Raw genomic sequence first — 22,405 nt, 5'->3', positions numbered from 1 at the left:
TGAACCAAAAGAAACGGCCCAAAATGACTTGGAAAAAATTCTGGTTCCATTGACTCACATTAAAGCTAAAGTATGTTTTTTCCTTCTCCTGTAAAGTTACCATTTTGGAGATACGAGGTTTTCTACCAACAACAGCGATATGTAGTATTTATATGTAATAGTAAAATGTCATATATATGTATATATATATATGACCACCTCCTTGTTTCTACACTCATTGTCCATTTTATCAGCTCCACTTACTATATAGGTGCACTTTGTAGTTCTACAGTTACAGACTGTAGTCCATCTGTTTCTCTGCGTACTTTGTTAGCCCACTTTTACCGTGTTCTTCAGTGGTCAGGACCCCCATGGACCCTCACAGAGCAGGTACTATTTGGGTGGTGGATCATTCTCAGCACTGCAGTAACACTGACGTGGTGGTGGTGTGTTAGTGTGTGTTGTGCTGGTACAAGTGGATCAGACACAGCAGTGCTGCTGGAGTTTTTAAACATTGTGTCCACTCACTGTCCACTCTATTAGACACTCCTACCTTGTCAGTCCACCTTGTAGATGTAAAGTCAGAGACGATAGCTCGTCTGCTGCTGCACAGTTTGTGTTGGTCATCCTCTAGTCCTTCATCAGTGGTCACAGGACGCTGCCCACAGGACGCTGTTGGCTGGATATTTTTGGTTGGTGGACTATTCTCAGTCCAGCAGTGACACTGAGGTGTTTAAAAACTCCAGCAGCACTGCTGTGTCTGATCCACTCAGACCAGCGCAATACACACTAACACACCATCACCGCGTCAGTGTTACTGCAGTGCTGAGAATGATCCACCACCCAAATAGTGCCTGCTCTGTGAGGGTCCATGGGGGTATATGTATGATAAATCATTGCTCTTGCACAAAAACACCGTTTCTCCATTTTTGTTGTGCTTTACTTTTTTGCATTATTTAAAGATAAAAATTAAATATAATATAAAATTTTAATTTAGATAGAATGAACTGAAAAACGAATCCTGTTAAATTAAAATACGTTACAAACCAATCATGTTTTTTTCCTTCTCCTGTAATGTTATCATTTTGGAGATATACATGATTTTGTTCTGCACTTATAAGTTATGAAATAATAATACACTCCAAATGTATTATCTATATGCAATAATAATGTGTCCCAAATGTATCATATATATGTAAGTGCCAGTATGTAATCATTTTGTTTTATTGTAAAATGTAATATAATGGGTTTTATTTTATGTATTTAAAAATAAAACAGATCAGTCTTTATTAGACTGTGTGAAAAATGTCACATTTATTTATAAAACACTCTCCGGCTATATGCCAGAATATATATCTTCAGTGATATCTGTAAATAATGGTATTTATCAGACTCGCTCCAGTGGCTGGATCACATGCCAGGTACCAGGGGTTTTTACTGAACTGGGAAAATCTGCTTTTAGTTACAGCACCAGCGAGCTGGAACTCACTACTGGACACACTAAAGCTCAGCTCGCTGGGTCACTCAGTCATTTTAAACTTCTACTCTCTAACCACCTCCACTCTGCCTCACATTGTTTTACCTGATTCTTTACCATTTTTATCTTATTTTCATTATTTTATTATTTATTTGTTATTTTACCCATTATTATTCATATTCCTGCGATGGACTGGCGACCTGTCCAGGGTGTATCCTGCCTTCCGCCTAATGACAGCTGGGATAGGCTCCAGCACCCCACTGCGACCCAGAAGGATAAGCGGTTTAGATGATGTATGTATGTATGTATGTATTCATGTTCTTATTCTTATTTTAATTATTATTATTTGTCATTTTAATACATTTGTTCATTAGTTTTTTTTTATCTACCTCTTGTTTTATTTTGATTTGATTTGATTTTATGAACCTTTACATTTTATGTATTTTTATTATTATTGTTTCACTTTTTATACTCACCCGATCTGAGTCTTCATTTATTAAAATGACTTTTATTATATGATATGTTCTTACACATTATCAATCCCTTGCTCTGTATTAACTCGGATTGTAAATGAGGGGCACCCTCAATGTTCTCCGAGATTAAATAAAGGTTGATTGATTGATTGATTTATTGATTTCAGTGCTTGTTGATTGAGCTCTCAGCAGACTGGCAAACTGCGTGCAGCTTTTGGAAGACAGGGGGCGACAAACGTCAACGAAACGCTGCCTTCTTATTTTAGCATAGTGAAAGATGCCTTTGCCTAACCGTGCAATCGGAATTGAGGGGTAGAATAACAAGGGGAAGGAGCTTGGTCTTATTAGAGCCTGGTCAGTTTTAGTCGTGGGGAGTCAGCGTCCTGCACGATTTCAAGTATAACACAGCAAATGCAGGTGATCAGCTCATCACTGGGCTATTTATGAGTCAGATCAGGAGGCAAGAGTGGCCTAACATCACACCACCATCAGCCCACATGGTCTACAGCCTTCTTAAACACCGCAGCATTAGTGATCAGGTTTAAGTGGTCAATAAGGTTTTTTTACTGTAGATCATTTTCCTTGGAAAAGAGTGTTTGCTTTGAATATGAAACAGATGAAGACACTGCAAATAAACCAAATGAAGAGATGAAACCAAGTCAACCATAGAAAAAAGCAGCTGCACACGAGCCTAAGGTCACCATACCCAGTGCTCAGTGTGGGCTGGTGGGGTATAAAGCCCCCCAGCATTGGGCTGTGGAGCAGTGTTCTCTGGAGTATGTTGGCAAAGATCTTCAGCCGTTTAATACTGAACAAAGAATTATATACATGTATGCAATTATATACATTTATGGACTGATCTGTCTTTGTGTATCTATATGCAATATGTAGTACAATGCTGATGTTGGAAGAAAACCTCGTATCTCCATTTTTGACATTTTTCAGTTTTTTACATGATTTGAAAGTGTCTGTTGTTCTTTACATTGTCTGTAAATTTCAAGATGAATGGACCGAAAGAAACAGCCCAAAATGACTTGGTAAAACGTCTGGTTCCATTGACTCACATTAAAGCTAAAGTAGGTTTTTTCCTTCTCCTGTAAAGTTATGATTTTGGAGACAGCATGTACGTATATGAATGAAGCACTAATAAAACAGGTACTGGATAAAAAATACACAAAGGGCTCCTTAGTAAGGACAACGGTTCTATGTAGAACCATGAACACTTAAAGAAAAACTTGAATGATCGAATGGTTCTTTGCATGGTGAAACGGTCCTTCAAGTGTTGTATATGGTTCTATATAGAACTTAAAAGGCCTGACATCATAAACAATAGAAGAACCCTTTTTGGTGCTAATATAGAGCCAATTTCAAAAAGGGTCTGTATAGAACCTTATACAGCACATTCCCCATCAATCCGAAGGACGATTTCACCATGCAAAGAACCATTTAATCATGCAGGTGGTTCTTTGAGTGTTCATGGTTCTATATAGAAGCATTGTCTTTACTAAAGAACCTAAGATCACTGCTTATTGCATTAATATTGTTTGTATTTTTATTTGTACTTATTGTTATTATTAGTGTTTTTTGTTGAATATTGTTGTTGCATGTTATATATATATATATATATATATATATATATGTGTCTGTGTGTGTGTGTGTGTGTGTGTGTGTGTTGTGTGTAGACATACATACATGTATAATAACATGCATCAGCAATGTTGAACTATATGTATATATATGTATGTATATATATATATATATGTATATATATGTATGTATATAGTGCATCATTGCTATTGCATGATATCAATTGTGGTCATTACGTTAATGCTTTAGGTGAGGTTATTATGTTATGTATAGCCCACGCGCTGCGGTATATATTTTCAGTCTTAGTTTATTATTAATTTCCAGGCTCGTGATGCTGCTCACGACGTTTTTGCAGACAGGCAAAAAAAGCACCATCTCCGTGATGTGCGTCAGTGCTTTTAACACGGAGCGCATTAATGAGTTTAAATCAGTCTCTCCCTGCCTCTCCACCGCCCCCCCCCCTCACTCCTCACCGTCCCCTCCCCCTTACAGCCCCCCCCTCCCTCCCTCCCTGTTAGAGCAGCAGCGCTGGGAGGCGGATCAGTGCGCCATCGCCCCTCTGCACATTTGCACTCGAGGAGCGAGCGCGAGCCCCAGCCCGCTCCACAGCCTGCACCCTGGACCAGTCCTGCTGGGGCAGAGCGTCCCTCCTGCCCTCCTCCTCCAGCACCTCCAGCGCCGCTACTCCTCCTGCTTTCCCACGTCCAGCCCCCCGGTTCATGGCGCAGGGGCCGCGCAGCCGGCGCGCTTCGACCTCCAGCTTTGGGTGCAGAAACCTCGCTTCGGAGGAACGCAGAGGAGAACCGGGGGAAGCAAAGGAGTCAGGACTTTTCTCCATCCTCAAATCCACCTCTCCATTCTTCTCCAGCCCCTGATGGTGGGATTGGTGGGCTGCATGGTTCCCGGACCCTCCACGCCCCCCTATCCTCACTCCTGGAGGACATTTCCCAACAGCTAGGAGACACCTATGGAATCTGGGGACCAGAATTTTAGGAAAAAGGAGATCTGAAAGCTGTTTACGTCCCTCCTTTTTTTTTCCTCCCGTGTTTTTTTTTCGCTTTCGTTCGTTTAGCACTCGTTCGTTTCTGTTCTCATCATCACCATCACCATCACCATCATCACCACCATCCCACATTTTGCTCGACTTGGTTTTTGGGGACTCTGCTGTAACAGCGTATTCTGGAATCTTCTCGCTCTTTGAGGGGACCTGGAGCTAAACCTCTTCATCCATTCGCTCATCTTTTTCGCTTCTCTGCACGAGCACGCCTCCTTTCATCTTCCCTTCCACACATCCCTTCGCTCTCCCTTCTTCTTCTCACCCTGCTGAGGAGCGATTGTGAGCTCCGGCTCTCCGCCCTCCTCTCCAGCGGCGCTGTCATCTCTGGGCTCAACAATTTGCTCCGCTCTGGTGATTTAAAGCGCGCTAGTTTGGTCAGTTTGGCGCTCCAGGTCCATATTTACCTCCTGGATCGATCAATCAGTCAATCAATCGATCAATCAGTCATCACTGCTTCTGTGTTTCAATGCCACGATCACTGGAAGCTCGCGCTGAGTAGCGGAGCTGCTGCTTTCCCCCCCTCTGGACGAGGACAAGCAGGCAGCTTTCCAGTTATTTGGGGGTTTTGTTTAGAGCTTCGGAGGTTATATAAGACGTGCAGGTGCAAAAATAAGCAACCCCCCTCCTCTCCTCTCCTCTCGCCTCGCCCCCCACCCCCCACCTCCCTCCATTCATTAGCCCAAAGCACCAGCCGTAGAGGCTCGATCAGTTTCTTGGCTCATCGGTCTTTCACCCAAACGCAACCATAAGGCTCCCACCGCCTCCTCTTCCTCCTCTTCCTCCTCCTTCTCCTCCCCCCCTTTCCTCCTCCTCCTCCTCCTCCTCCTCCTCGTCCTCCTCCCGCTTCGCGCTCTCCCGCTTCTTCTTCGGCTCGGCGTGGTCGCGTAAAATCTCCAATATTTATTTCCTGTACGTGAAGAGGAAAGGGGGTCCCCCCTTCGTGCAATGCGGGAACATGGGCGTGTTTGACCGCGGCGTTCAGATGCTGCTGACCACGGTGGGCGCCTTCGCCGCCTTCAGCCTCATGACCATCGCCGTGGGCACGGACTACTGGCTCTACTCCAGAGGAGTGTGCAAGATCAAGACGAGCAACGAGAACGAGACCAGCAAGAAGAACGAAGAAGTCATGACCCACTCCGGCCTGTGGAGGACGTGCTGCCTGGAAGGTAAGAGGCTCTCTACCTCTCTCTCTCTCTCTCTCTCTCTCTCTCTCTCTCTGTACATATATGTTCTCCGGTTTTTTGGTGGTTGGTGGGGAGTGGGAGGGGGGTCCCCTCTCTAAGTTAATGCCCCTGATGACGTTTGTGGTGGTGCTCCGGTCTCAGCACGTGCGCACGTGTTACCGCGTCAGCTGTGAGCGACTCCACATTCAGCACCACGAACAGCGACCGTAACAAGCAGCATCGCCTCCCCACCCGCGACTCCCTCAGAGAGAAGGAGAGGGCAGCGTGTTATAGGTCGGCACTGTGGATGTTAGATGGCATTGCAATTTATTAGAAAGCCCTCATTTGTATGTGAGCTGCAGCCCATCTGTTGATGCACTGCTAGCTCTTCACCGCTGGTCGGTTTCTGACCACAGAGCCGGACAGTGAATAAGCTGATAAACTGTGCAGAAATAGATGGACTTCAGTCTGTAAATGTGCATCTACATAGTGGAGCTATAAGGTAGGCGTTTCTAATAAAGTGGCCAGTTAGTGGAAGTACAAGGTTGGTGTTTCTAATAAAGTGGCCAGTGAGTGGAAGTACAAGGTTGGTGTTTCTAATAAAGTGGCCAGTGTATGAAAGTAGGAGGTAGGTGTTCATAATAAAGTGGCCAGTGAGTGGATGTACAATGTGGGTGTTTCTAATAAAGTGGCCAGTGAGTGGATGTACAAGGTGGGTGTTTCAAATAAAGTGGCCAGTGAGTGAAAGTGCAAGGTAGGTGTTTCTAATAAAGTGGCCAATGAGTGGAAGTGCAAGGTAGGTGTTTCTAATAAAGTGGCCAGAAAGTGGAAGCACATAGTAGCTGTTTCTAATAAAGTGGCCAGTGGGTAGGAGTAGAAGGTGTTTCTAATAAAGTGGCCTGTTAGTGGAAGTACAAGGTAGGTGTTTCTAATAAAGTGGCCAGTGAGTGGAAGCACAGAGTAGATGTTTCTAATAAAGTGGCCAGTGAGTGGAAGCACAAGGTTGGTGTTTCTAATAAAGTGGCCAGTTAGTGGAAGCACAAGGTTAGTGTTTCTACTATAGTGGCCAGTTAGTGGAAGCACAAGGTTGGTGTTTCTAATAAAGTGGCCAGCTAGTGGAAGCACAAGGTTGGTGTTTCTAATAAAGTGGCCAGTGAGTGGAAATAGAAGACAAGTGTTTCTGATAAAGTGGCCAGTTAGCGCCAATGAAAGTCAAGGGTTTGTGAAAAGGGGCCAGTAGGCAAACATAGAAGGAAGGTGTTTCTAATAAAGTGACCAGTGAGCATGCGTAGGCCTATAATTTATTAAGAGACTCTGCATTCAGCACCACGGACAGCAGCAGCAACCTGCAGCATCTTAATGCAAATGAGGAGATGATAGCATAATGGTATATATTATAATTTCAGATGTTAATGATGAAACCACGCAGGCCACACAAGGCTGTCTTGTGCAGGTCAGCAAAGGCACACAATGTTATGGATGCACATTATCGGGCAACATATTCCGGAAACTGTATGATAGTGCCCACTGGTTAAAGCCTCGGTAAGCACTTTAAATATGCTGAGACGTCCATTCCACCATGCATAAAGAAAATACAGGCAAGTGTGCACAAACACCGAGTATTAACCCCTTAAACCTCTTTAAAGGCTCCATCGGCTGGCAAAGACTTCAACTACTCATTCTGATAACTACACAGCAGCTTCATAGCTACTAATTAATGCTCTGTGATTATTGTATGTTGTGTTCTGTCAGGATTTGAAGTTTATAGCCACTTTAAAAGGGAATCCTGCAGATTATACAGGATCTCTCCATAATTCAGTAGTTGAGATGTAAAGTCATTCAGAGTGGTTTGTTGTGAAATGGTTCATTGTAGAGACTCAGATTACCTCACAATGTCCTCTGAGTTTTTATATGGCATGTTGATGATGGTAAAATAGTGCAAAATCTGAAATAATAAGCTTTGTTTTGGGACTATTTTGCCTCACAGTGCCCTGCATGTATCCCTCCACCATGAGTAGATTTTAAAAAAATATGTTTTAGGCCAAAATCTGCTATCAGAGCATTTCACACCAAACCACTCTGAATGGCTCTGTTTACACCTGAACTATTAGAAATTTCACCTCAGGACTGGAGTTGAAAGGGTTAAAGGGGCTTCTTGATGCAACATACGGTGGCTGTCAGGTTCCTGTCATGCTCCAGTGACCGACGTTGACCCTGTGATGTGACCTTGTGAGGTGACAGAGCATTAGATCTCACCTCCGTCCTCAGGAGAAGCAGAGACTTAGCAAGTGAAAATGTCTTGATATCTATCTAGTATATCTAATATTTCACATTATGACACCATAAGAATATTTCGAGGTTATTTAACCCCTTAAAATCTCAGGCTTATTACATACTAAGGCTTATTATTCAGTAACTATAGGGACTTTAATGCAAACTGGCTGAGCTATTCTTAGGTTATAGAAGTGTGTAATAAAACGAAAGAGGTTAATTTATTTCTATACATTTGTAATAATGGTGTAATATATTTAAGGGGTTCATTTAGTTCTGTACATTTGTAATAGTGTGTAAAATACTTAAGGGGTTATTTTAGTTCTATACATTTGTAATAGTGTGTAAAATACTTAAGGGGTTATTTTAGTTCTATACATTTGTAATAGTGTGTAAAATACTTAAGGGGTTATTTTAGTTCTATACATTTGTAATAGTGTGTAAAATACTTAAGGGGTTATTTTAGTTCTATACATTTGTAATAGTGTGTAAAATACTTAAGAGGTTATTTTAGTTCTATACATTTGTAATAGTGTGTAAAATACTTAAGGGGTTCATTTAGTTCTATACATTTGCAATAGTGTGTAAAATACTTAAGGGGTTATTTTAGTTCTATACATTTGTAATAGTGTGTAAAATACTTAAGGGGTTAATTTAGTCCTATACATTTGTAATAGTGTGTAAAATACTTAAGAGGTTATTTTAGTTCTATACATTTGCAATAGTGTGTAAAATACTTAAGAGGTTATTTTAGTTCTATACATTTGTAATAGTGTGTAAAATACTTAAGGGGTTCATTTAGTTCTATACATTTGCAATAGTGTGTAAAATACTTAAGGGGTTATTTTAGTTCTATACATTTGTAATAGTGTGTAAAATACTTAAGGGGTTAATTTAGTCCTATACATTTGTAATAGTGTGTAAAATACTTAAGAGGTTATTTTAGTTCTATACATTTGTAATAGTGTGTAAAATACTTAAGAGGTTATTTTAGTTCTATACATTTGTAATAGTGTGTAAAATACTTAAGGGGTTAATTTAGTCCTATACATTTGTAATAGTGTGTAAAATACTTAAGAGGTTATTTTAGTTCTATACATTTGTAATAGTGTGTAAAATACTTAAGAGGTTATTTTAGTCCTATACATTTGTAATAGTGTGTAAAATACTTAAGGGGTTCATTTAGTTCTATACATTTGTAATAGAGTGTAAAATACTTAAGGGGTTCATTTAGTTCTATACATTTGTAATAGAGTGTAAAATACTTAAGGGGTTCATTTAGTTCTATACATTTGTAATAGTGTGTAAAATACTTAAGAGGTTATTTTAGTTCTATACATTTGTAATAGTGTGTAAAATACTTAAGGGGTTAATTTAGTCCTATACATTTGTAATAGTGTGTAAAATACTTAAGAGGTTATTTTAGTTCTATACATTTGTAATAGTGTGTAAAATACTTAAGAGGTTATTTTAGTTCTATACATTTGTAATAGTGTGTAAAATACTGAAGAGGTTAATTTAGTTCTATACATTTGTAATAGTGTGTAAAATACTTAAGGAGTTAATTTAATTCCATACATTTTGCTGGTGTTTCTAATAAAGTGGCCAGCGAGTTGAACCGGAAGATAAGTGTTTCTGATAAAGTGGCCAGTTAGTGCCAATAGAAGTCAGAGGGGCCAGTGAGTGGAAGTAGAGGGAAGGTGTTTTCTAATAAAGTGACCGGTTAGCATGCGTAGGAGTGTAATTCAGTAAGACACTCTGCGGTCAGCACCACGTGTCCACTTTGTATTTATTTTAAAAAACTCGTAAAAATTTGTCTCTTTCCATTTTTTATGGGTTATATTACTCATTTTATTTGATTATTTCTTAAAATAAGCTGAATTATCCGCATTATTTCTCAAAACCACTGAACGATCTGCCAGTGGAATGAGACACTTTCCCTAGATAAAATTACTTAAAGGGGAACTCCACCAATTAATTCAGTGGCCGGGATGTAAACAAAGTCATTCAGAGTGGTTTGGTGTGAAACGCTTCATTGTAGAGAAACTTACTGACTCAGATGTCTTTACAGTGGTGGTGATAGGAACCAGGGGTCGCCATGACTACAACACAAAAATAGACATTTTATTTACTATCCAAAACCACCAGTGGATCCTACATGTGAGGTTGTTTTTTATGTAATGATGATGATGGTAAAATAATGATTAATCTGATAAAACAGGTTTTCTCTGGGGACTATTTTGCCTTGGAACATGCTTCATGTATCCCTCCACTATGAATGGATTAAACATTTTAGACCAAAACTACAGTGTCTCAGTCATCAGGCAGTGAATTCATAACCATCTCATGTAGTAACTCTCTGTGAGGGAGCTTTTAGAGGTGGACGTCTGGTTCCTATCACCACCACTGTGAACAGTACTGACTCAGTAAGGTTCTCTGGAACAGAGCGTTTCACACCAAACCACTCTGAACGACTCTGTTGACTTGTTAAAGGGGAACTCCACCAATTGTGTAAACTTACTTTTTAGATGGTTTAGATGAATGAATGGTTTAGTCTGTTGTAAGCTAACGGCTAACAGTGATATATGCATGGTGGCTAACGACAGCTAATTTAATTCACTCACGAACGTTTCCTACTTAATTTCCAGTTTCTGCTGTAGTGAAACTGCGGGTGCGTAAATCTCTCCAGTCAGACTGCTCCCCAAAAGACGTGCAGGGCGGAGAGGTACATGCAGGGCGTTGTAAGGAAAAAATAGTACCCAAAGGAAACATATTTATTCAATTTCCCAGTATTTTACCATTTTTAGTATGACATATAAAAACTTAAACGACACATGTAAGGTCACTGGTCATTCTGCACAGCAGATAAAATGGTGATCTTTGTAGTGCAGACATGCGGACGTCTGGTTCCTAGTACTATAATAGTGAACAACTCTGACTCAGTAAGTTTCTCTAGAAAGTCACATTTCACACCAAACCACTCTGAATGATTTTGTTTACATCTAAACCATGAAATGATTAATTAATTTTGCAAAATTGATGAAGTTCACCTTTGAACACTTAATTAAGCATACATTTTGAAAAATTGGTGGAGTTCCCCTTTAAAACAAGTAAAATGTCTAGAAATAAGATAATTAATTTTATATTATCCTTACAGTGATATAATGATAAATATTAGATATATTGGCTACACTTAAGGCGTTTTTACCTGCTAGGATATCATATTTTGAGTGCAGAGACTAGACCAGCGGTCAGTACTGCATCATGCACTGTAAAAAATTTCACTGTAAAACACTGTAAAGTACTGGCGGCAGGGTTGCCAGGAACTTATTGTTAAATTAACGGTATCCTACTGTTGTAAAAATGTACGGTTCAATACCGTTTTTTTACAAATACAGGATATAACCGTAATTTAGTACGTTTACAGTATAATACTGCTAGAGGTTAACAGGTCATTACTGTTTTTGATAGGGGTGCACTAACTTTCCTGCCAGGTTTGGCTACAGATTTTTTCTGTACTGTTAAAAAGCATTGCGTTTCTTCTGCTGGTTAATCTTGCCAGAAAAGTAACATATATGAAAGGGTTCATTATTGCAGTGAACAGCTGACATGACAATTTAAATCATGTGACTTAAAAAATGAGACAAAGGCAGAAGATAACTGGCAAAATGTGGTGATTTATCGTAAATAAAGTCTTGAAGATTCCACTTGCAAACAGTTTGTACATTTGTCCCAACAGAAAATGTGTACAACCCAAATTTGAACAACAGTCTACAGCTATAAAATCCTGTCTTGTCCTGCTTTGTCTTTCCTTGTTTCTGTCTGTGTCTGCCTTTATCTTCTCTTCTGTGTTTTGTTTCACATTTCATTGTTTCTACCGCCCCCAGTCATCTGTCCCACCTGCACTCAAAAAATATTGAAGCGCAAAAGTTAAAACCTATGTATTTTAATTACATCTCAATTTTTCCTTTAAATATATAAATCCAATGTAAAAATTGGTATTATAATTTGTTTCTCCATCATGTTCAATAAACCTGAATGAATTAAATAACATTTAAATTAGAAGTGCTTGTAAAATGTATGCAATTATTTTACATAACATTTATGTATTTCTAAAGAGTTAATAGAACCTTCTGTATTCACAGCACAACTACTTAGACTGTGTAAATATATTAAACGATATTATATGTTAAATTCACAGACATCTGTTGTCGTCCAAACTGTATTAAACAGTATTTGCTGAGTCACATTACAAGACACACGTAAACTTTAAAGTCTAATGTGAAAGAAATAAACATAACTTTATATATTTCAGCTGTGATCAAATTCCCTGGTTCAGAATTTCGATTAACTCGCAACGGAACTACTAATGAAAGTGTAGCGACTATCGGAGAAACTATTTGTTAGTCACCTGCTCGGGTGGGTAGAATGTTCCTTTACACGCATCCGATGAACAACAGTCCAAACTAAAGCTTGCTGTTGGGTGGCGTTCCCGTTTACTGAGACGTTTATCTACAGAAAACCAACTCTTTTCCCGGAGATGATGAAGATAAACTTGAATAGCAGAATTATAATCCAGTCAACGCTTTGTTTGTTCCAGCAATTGTGGTAAGAACCGTATGTTCCCGCCACCCGAGCTCCCCCGTCTTGTGGCTGTAAGCACCTGACTTGTCACCTGACCCATCATCTAGTGCAGCTCGCCCCCTAGTGTTCCCAAAACAGTACTGAAACATTTACAAAGCCAAATTTGGCTCCTACAAAAGCAAATGTTTATGTGCACAACATTCCTATTGAGGCGCAGCTCTCATGCAAACCATCATGCTAGCTAACGCTATCAGTCACTTCATGCCATGCTAACCTGTCGAGGTCACCTGCAGTTACAAAAACCATGAACTGTTGATTTGAATATTAATGGAATACATCTTTATATACTATGCCACAATAAATCACTGCCATTGTTTATTTAATCTACCTTTTGTACCCGTTACCATGACAGCAGACCTAGCAAGGATGCTAGCTAGCTAGTTCGCTGGTGTTGTCTAGAGTATCTGTCAAAATAAGCAAAATGAAACATTAATATTTGGTCAAAAACATTAAAAACACAAATGAAGTTAATGTGCATCACTATTTGATTGCAGTTGCACTGAATAACAAAGGATGGCAGGAGAAGAGCCATTTCATGTCCACCATGCCAGCTGAAGCAATGTCCTGGTTGATGATGCGTTTCCTGTTACTATTGCACATGCGCTCTGCCCAGAGAACTTGTAGAGAGGAGAATTTCCGCTCTGCAATGTCTTCCGGGTTTCTCAGACACTAGAGGGCGCTCCTGAGCGAGTCCAAAATAAATGGGTTGATATGATATGAAATCATAGTTTATAAATGCTGAAACATTTTTAATGTAAAAGAATGCAATCATTTCCTGAACACAGAGCAGCATAAAACATTTTAACACCGCTGTTATATTTTTAAGAGCTTTTAAACTCGAGTTATAGGAGTTTAAAACGGCGCCTCATGTACGTTCATGACGTCAGTGAGTGCGAACGGCCAATGAGCTGCTCTGCTCGCCAATCAATCATCACACTCTAGCAGTAAGGCCCGCCTCCTGCTGCCTAAAACCTGTTTGCTGTAGAAAAAAGGAAATATTTAGGTAAGATTTCTTTGTTTTGTAGTGAAATACATCCTTCTAAAATTAAAGGAAAGTTCTGGTTCAGTGATTAGAAACTATTTTAACTTTTCGTTTTTAGCCGTTGAGCTCCATTTACTCCCATTCATTGAGGACTCGCTCGTGGGCGCCCTCTGCTGTTCAGCAGTCATGTTTTTGATATAGCGGGGGAAATAGGAAGTGGCCAGGCTCCTCCTTAACCGGCTCTGCTCTGCCTTTTAATAAGATACAGTGGAAAAATCTAACAGGTCTTATACAGGTCAATTAAATCAGTTTTGGATTTATCCAAATTGCATTGCTTTTAATGAATATAAATAAGTAAAGTATATTTATATGTTTTTTAAAATTAGTTTTATGTAAAATATTTGCTTAATATTTATAATGGCCATAAATCATTTTCTTGACTGTGTGCCCCAGGTGTTTCTCATCTGTTCTTTTGTCTATTTGGTTTGGTCCGTTCCGTGCTTGGCGTTGATTGTAGTACGTTTGTAGTGTTTTTTTTACTGATTCTTAGTTCGAGTAGTTATTCCTGTGTATTTTGTTCTCTGTTCTTTGCTTTTAGAGGTTCTTTTCATTTCCTTAGTACTTGCCTCTTTTTGCTTTTCTTTTGTTTCTGATTCTTTCTTTGCTACGTTCTCCACGGACAACAATAAAACTGCTAGCTCACACATGCACCCCACCTTCTCGTCTCCCAACACGTTACAACAGCTAGGACTACTTTTCCTTTTCAAGCATCTCAAGCTGGTTTTGTCGAGTCAGCACAAAATTTCACCACCACTGTGAACAATTTTGACTCGGTAAGTTTCTCTAGAACAGAGCGTTTCACACCAAACCACTCTGAACGACTCTGTTTACATCTTAACCATTTAATTATGCATAAATTTTGAAAAATTGGTGGAGTTCCCCTTTTTTTAATATAATTAATTTTATATTATTCTTACAGCGATCTCATAATGAGAAATATTAGATATATTGGCTATAAGATGTTTTTACCTGCTAGGATATCATTTTTTGATCATCATGCCCTCTAAATGATTTCACTGTAAAAAAAAAGCAGGGTTGCCAGTTAAATTAAATCAACATTATCCTACTGTACAAATGTACGGTTCAATACCGTTTTTTAGAAATACAGGATATAACCGTAATTTAGTACGTTTACAGTATAATACTGCAAGAGGTTAACAGTTCATTAGCGTTTCTGGATCTTTCTTTGCTACGTTCTCCATAGACAAGCCTTCCCGTCTCCCAACACGTCACAACAGCTATGACTACTTTTAAGCATCTCAAGCTGGTTTTGTCGAGTCAGCACAAAATTTGACCAAAAATGTCCCTCTTTTAGTTTTACTTATTGTTGAAAGTAAACTAAGTCCTATTACTAGTAGACTGCTGTTGGAGTGCACTTTGGGAGAGTGATGTCATGTGGTTGCACTGGACTCGCACTTGGCTTCCTTCACTGATTCAGAAACGAATGAATTTTTTCTCTTTTATACTTTGTAAAATATTATTAATTGTAGTTTTATATTCCAGGAAAATACTTTCCACACATGTGACATTTCTATGTCATAACATAAAGGAGCACTAAGCCTGGAGAGCCCTCTGTGGGGATTTTACTGAAACCAGGAGCTTTCTTTATTATTTAATCCATAATTGAACTGGATGTGTCGCCCGAAGCCTAAACAGTCCCGAAGCAGCATTTTTAATCACAGCTGTTTGTTTTAGCTGGATGACAAGGGTTCGCCTAGAGTCACACATTGCTGTGTGTAAACGAATTCAACACATTCTGCTACATGACTGCCGTTTTTTAAAAGTCCACCACATCAAAATCATGTGCTAAATGAAGTAGCCGCTAGTCAGTCCATCTATGTAAGTCTTTTTTAATTCTTCTTATTTGAGGGATGTTTGATCATTCAGTGAAGTAAAACATTGTTCCTAACTCCATTAGAAAACCCAAACACTGTATGTTTATGTAATATTAGTACTCTTCTAAAAAAAAGTCTGTCAAATGTAAATACAATTTCACTGATGATTTTAAACTGTATGAGTAATTGTTTTGTTCCACTGGTGGTTTTGGATAGTAAATTAAATGGCCATATTTGTGTTGTAGTCATTGTGTCAGCGCAGGCTCAGACTGGTCGTGATCTGTGGCTACAACCAGGGAAGAACTAGAGCTGGGCAAAAATGTAGCGTCACGATTCTTCGAGACATTTTCACCAAACGAGATATCAAAAGATCTGATAGGTTGGAACAGACAAAGTAGCACCACACTTAAAATAATACTATCAAAAACTATGAATCTAATGATTTGAATTCAACATTTCACACACTGCACTGCACTAAATCAGTTCAAACCAGTCTAATTATGCTCTCTTTGCAATCAAACATTGGATGATGTCCATGATATGCTCAGAAAAGCCACATGTTGTGACTTAATTTATCACGGTAAAGATAAATACGGTCACACTGCCCACCCCTGGGAGGAATTCATGTACTCATGTATCCAGAGCCTGGAGTCTCTTGCTGCATTCAGACAGAGGAATAAATGCAACCTTACAAGAAACAGACCTGATGCACTCCGCTCTGGCGTGACTGCTCATGTCCCCTGTTGGCTTATGAAGGATGGGATGACTTTGGCCACATCTGTGAGCCTGCCCTCAGCATCTGCTCAGGGTTTGCTCTTCATCTGTCAGGTGACCCTGAAATCAAAGAACAAAATGCTTAAGGGCCAAGAAAGTCTGCCCTGATGTTGTGGCAGTAGGAGATACTGGCAGCAAAGTCAAGCTAAAGCCAAAGGCTGTTCAATACTGCTGATAGACGAGAGCACCTGTACAGATTTGGGGTTTAGGTGTTTCTAGTAAAGTGGTCAGTTAGTGGACATACAAGGTTGGTGTTTCTAATAAAGTGGTCAGTTAATGGAAGTATAAGGTAGGTGTTTCTAATAAAGTGACCAGTGAGTGGATGCGCAAGGTTGGTGTTTCAAATAAAGTGGGCAGTTAGTTTAAGGTAGGTGTTTCTAATAAAGTGGCCAGTCTGTGGAAGTATAAGGTAGGTGTTTCTAATAAAGTGGTCAGTTAGTGGAAGCACAAGGTAGGTGTTTCTAATAAAGTGACCAGTGAGTGGATGCGCAAGGGAGGTGTTTCTAATAAAGTGGCCAGTGAATGGAAGTACAAGGTAGGTGTTTCTAACAAAGTGGCCAGTGAGTGGAAGTGCAAGGTAGGTGTTTCTAATAAAGTGGCCAGTTAATGGAAGTACAATGTAGGTGTTTCTAATAAAGTGGCCAGTGAATGGAAGTACAGGGTAGGTGTTTCTAATAAAGTGGCCAGTTAGTGGAAGTACAAGGTAGGTGTTTCTAATATAGTGGCCAGTGAGTGGAAGTGCAAGGTAGGTGTTTCTAATAAAGTGGCCAGTGAGTGGAAGTGCACGGTAGGTGTTTCTAATAAAGTGGCCAGTTAGTGGAAGTACAAGGTAGGTGTTTCTAATAAAGTGGCCAGTGAATGGAAGTACAGGGTAGGTGTTTCTAATAAAGTGGCCAGTTAGTGGAAGTACAAGGTAGGTGTTTCTGATAAAGTGGCCAGTGAATGGAAGTACAGGGTAGGTGTTTCTAATAAAGTGGCCAGTTAGTGGAAGTACAAGGTAGGTGTTTCAAAGTGTGTCAGCCAGTTTATCTTCAGTCATAATAAACACATTAGTAATACTGAATGAACCTTATTTAATACACCAGTGAAATGTACCAGTTAGGCCTGTTTTCTGATTCTGAACTTCAGGCCTTATCAAATGAAGTCAGTGCCCTTCAGCTCTCCTGTCCTGTTTGTGCTCACAGAGTTTGAGAAACTGTGTTTGTTTGTGTTTCTGCTACTTGCCTCTTCATTGGAATCAGTAGCCCATATGTTATGTTGTAAATAGTAATTTGTGTCATTTCTGATTCATGACAGTCGTCAGGCCTTGATGAGCCGAGCATTACACAGACAGCAGATACACACTGAGGTCAGGAGCTCTGGAAAAGCAGTTCTGCAGTTCTGCTGCAGAGACAGAAGGCTCTGAAATGAGGGTTAACCTTGCTGATAAAATGATAGATGAGGAGATGGTGGACCACCCACTGAAAATACCCAGCCAAGAGCAGCTCTGTGGTCAGAAACTGACCATTGATGAGGGGCTTAAGGATGGACAACACAAACTGAACATCAACAGATGAGCTACAGTCTACAGAGGGGTTTCTGATAAAGTGGCCAGGGATTGTCGACAGACAGACAGACAGACAGACAGACAGACAGACAGACAGATAGATAGATAGATAGATAGATAGATAGATAGATAGATAGATAGATGAGTAGATAGATACATAGAGTGATAAATGGAAAGATAGATGGACAGGCATAGATAGATGGGTGGATGAATGGACAGACAGACAGACAGACAGACATGTGGATAGACAGGATGGATGGAAAGATAGATAGATGAATGGACAGACATAGATAGATAGACAGACAGACAGACAGGCAGACTGATAGATAGATAGATAGATAGATAGATAGATAGATAGATAGATAGATAGATAGATAGATAGATACATGGAATGATAAATGGAAAGATAGACAGATGGACAGGCATGGATAGATAGATGGATAGATACATAGATAGACAGACAGACAGACAGATAGATAGACGGACAGATGAGTAGATAGATACATGGATGGATAAATGGAAAAATAGACACAGACGGATGGACAGATAGATAGATAGATAGATAGATAGATAGATAGATAGATAGATAGATAGATGGACAGACAGATGGATAGCTAGATAGATAGCTAGACAGATAGACAGATAGATAGACAGATAGATATATAGATAGATGGATGGATGAGTAGATAGATACATGGATGGAGAAATGGAAAATGGAAAAATAGACACCTAGACGGATGGACAGACATAGTTAGATAGACAGACAGACAGACAGACAGACAGATAGATAGATAGATAGATAGATAGATAGATAGATGGATGGATAGACAGATAGATAGATAGATAGATAGATAGATAGACAGACAGACAGACAGACAGACAGATAGATAGATAGATAATTTACCAAACTGTACAAATTAAAACACAATTCAGTAAATTGTCCAGAATTTACAGCAGATGTAAAGAACGCTGTGGGTCACAGATGTAGATATAAATGAACACGTATCACAGCACATGCTAGGTTCTTTAATAATGGAGGATAATGAAAAGAAACGGATCGTTTGTTTTTTCTCTCTCATCAGCACCACAGAGGGAAGGTGTTGGACTGTCGAAATACAGAAACCCTTCAGTACGTTTGTGCGAATGATCAAAGACACCACACTGCTCTCAAATCCCGAACTGTACCATAGTGTGGGCTCAGTGTGCAGCGTTATTAATCCAGGCCTCAGGCTCTGAGCACACATTCATACATGATTTCAGTCCATTAGAAAATCAGCACCTGTCTGCGTTTAAACTTCAGGCTCATATTTACACTCCGTGGCCAACGTTATTACCCTCAAACAGCCAGCCCCAGCACTGCTGAGCAGCGGCGATGAAACTCAGCATCTCAGTGTTTACAAATATCTGACGGTATCAGATGATATTTAAGGTAGCGTCAGTAAAGTTAATGAGCCCCTGCTTTGTTGGTGCTGCAGAGAGAATGTTTTATAAGCATCACAGAGCTCGGTTTGGACTGTGCTGCGCTCTTTTATAATGGAACAAAGGAAACTTCAGAGCACTGTAAACGTTAACCAGACAGAAAGCAACAAAAAAGGTAATATTTCCTTAAAATCATTCAAAACTGCCTCAAAACCCCAATAAATGACATGAATGAGTACAAATAAGAAAACTGCTGTTAAAGCAGTTCAAATCAAATATACTGGGAAAGTGATACATTCACAAATAAAATCATCTGAAATCTACTGAATATGAAACATTTTGAGATAGATAGATAGATAGATAGATAGATAGATAGATAGATAGATAGATACATACATAGATAGATAGATAGATAGAAGGACAGAAAGACGGATAGATAGATAGATAGATAGATAGATAGATAGATAGATAGATAGATAGATAGAAGGACAGAAAGATAGATAGATAGATAGATAGATAGATAGATAGAAGGACAGAAAGACGGATAGATAGATAGATAGATAGATAGATAGATAGATAGATAGATAGATAGATAGATAGATAGATAGAAGGACAGAAAGACGGATAGATAGATAGATAGATAGATAGATAGATAGATAGATAGATAGATAGATAGAAGGACAGAAAGATAGATAGATAGATAGATAGATAGATAGATAGATAGAAGGACAGAAAGATGGATAGATAGATAGATAGATAGATAGATAGATAGATAGATAGATAGATAGATAGATAGATAGATAGATAGATAGATGGATGGATGGATGGAAGGACAGAAAGACGGATAGATAGATAGATAGATAGATAGATAGATAGATAGATAGATAGATAGATAGAAGGACAGAAAGACGGATAGATAGATAGATAGATAGATAGATAGATAGATAGATAGATAGATAGATGAATGGACAGATACCACAGAAGAACCCCTAAAAACCTTACAATAGGTGGTTCTTTTGAGAACCATTTTTGTAAATGAGATGTGTGAGTGTAAGGAACATTTTTTAAAGTTAGTATAACGTAGGTTCTAGGAAGAACCCTTAAATCGGTATAGGAAGTTTACATTATGTAAAAGTTCTCTCAGAGGTTCATCTCCTTTTCAAACACGGTTCTTTATGGAACCAAAAGTGTTTGTTCTATGGCATCACCATTTAAAATAAGCACACCTTAAAAAACAAATGTGCTATAAAGAGTTCTTTACAGAGGAACATTGTGTGGAGGTTCTTTAAAATATTAAAAAGGGTTCCTCACACTCACACATCAAAACAGGTTCTCTAAACAAACATCCTTTTAAAGTTTTTTTTTTCAGGTGTTCTTTTGTGCTACTGTGTGCAAAGAACTTTAGTTTTAACGGCTTGTTCTTATAAATAAAGGTGTTCCATGGAGTGATGCAATAGAAGGAGCAGTCTTGGTTCCATGAAGAACCTTCTGATGGCTGGTTCCTTAAAGAACCCTCATTGTAAATAAGATGCACGAACGTAAAGTATCTAATTTAAAGTTTAAACAACCTCCACAAGATGTAAACCTTCTACGCCAGTTAAGGGTTTCTTCAAGAACCGTACATCCAAGCCACATCCGAGAACCTTCAGAGAACCCTTCACTGGAGAGGGTAGAGCAGAAGGTGTCCGGTGGGTGTTCTGTACGTTTAAACGATGAGCACTGGGGTCGTATGTTGGCCACAGTGCGGCTGATCAGCTCTGCTGAGACGCTCGCGCAGGCGGAGCGGCTGTAAATCTCGGAGGTCAGTTCAGACGCTGGAGGTGGAATAGATTTACAGCGCGCGGGTGGGCGAGCGAGAGAGTCACTGTAATCTTTCCCTCGAGCGCTCCCAAACCATCAGAGAGAGGGGAAACACCTGCACTCCAGCGCCTTAAATATTTAAAATCGGCCCTGCGCCCTCCCACGCGGTAAAGCCACCTCTAATATATATATATATATATATATATATATATATATATATATATATATATATATATATATATATATATATATATACACACCGATCAGGCATAACATTATGACCACCTCCTTGTTTCTACGCTCATTGTCCATTTTATCAGCTCCACTTACTATATAGGTGCACTTTGTAGTTCTACAGTTACAGACTGTAGTCCATCTGTTTCTCTGCATACTTTGTCACCCTGTTTTTCAATGGTCAGGACCCCCATGGACCCTCACAGAGCAGGTATTATTTGGGTGGTGGATCATTCTCAGCACTGCAGTAACACTGACGTGGTGGTGGTGTGTTAGTGTGTGTTGTGCTGGTACGAGTGGATCAGACACTCGTTTTAAGGGGTTAATCATTTATCCATGACTGATTAAAATATAGACCAAACTAGCTATCATATTGCCAGATCAGTGAGCTCAATATAAATACGATGTTTTATTTTTGCAAATAATCAGCATTATTTTTAAATGTAAATGTCCATTTAAAATGGTTAAATGTCCATATTATTGCATTTTTGCAGTTAAAAAAACTGATGGTCAGCAGCCCCCTAGCAGTACCACACCGGCTCACTGGGGGACCGTGGCCCACAGGTTGAAAACCACTCATCTGATGTGGCTGTATCAGCAGATGGAGAATATGTAGAAGAAATTGGGGCTCTTTAGTGAACTACCAACAAAAAATTAGTTCATTTTTGACAACCTTTTTCCGTAAAAGGTGACTCTGTTGGTCATCTTTTTAACTTTGAATTTCAATTTTAATGAAAGTATAGCTGTATAGCCAGCTTTGCGGTCAGCGCTCCACCAGCGGGTCACAACCTCTTGCTATACTTGACTCAAATCACAAAATATAGTGAAAAACAAGAGCAGCATCTTCCGTCTGTCCATAGCAGGCTATGTTACGGTAGACATGCTTACTAGTCCCAGCAGCTGAAGTTTTCAGTGGGAAAAAAATGTGGCCAATCGTTTTAAAGCGACGTAGTAATTCTGCCTGGCAACAGTCACTTGATTGGTCAATGGCATTTTCTCCAGCACACTGAGCCAGTATCTCTCTGCACTGCTGATTGGCTAACAGCACTGCACTGAATCTGAGAGGGAGTTAGGAATCTGAGAGATGCAGCAGATTGTAGCTGC

General features: G+C 39.5%; 1 protein-coding gene across 1 annotated transcript in view; it reads left to right on the top strand.

Annotated features, from left to right (window-relative positions):
- Nucleotides 1-5,408: 5,408 nt before the first annotated feature.
- cacng2a (calcium channel, voltage-dependent, gamma subunit 2a) overlaps nucleotides 5,409-22,405 on the top strand; it is a 119,871-nt gene continuing 102,874 nt past the window's right edge. Inside the window, exon 1 of the mRNA XM_036590354.1 lies at nucleotides 5,409-5,739. Within this exon, the coding sequence (XP_036446247.1) occupies nucleotides 5,529-5,739 (211 nt within the window). The 5' untranslated portion in view covers nucleotides 5,409-5,528. The remainder of the gene's footprint in view (nucleotides 5,740-22,405) is intronic.

This window comes from Colossoma macropomum, unplaced genomic scaffold, assembly GCF_904425465.1.
Source record: "Colossoma macropomum unplaced genomic scaffold, Colossoma_macropomum, whole genome shotgun sequence".
Taxonomy (NCBI): Eukaryota; Metazoa; Chordata; class Actinopteri; order Characiformes; family Serrasalmidae; genus Colossoma; species Colossoma macropomum.
This window is presented reverse-complemented; position numbering and strand designations above follow the sequence as displayed.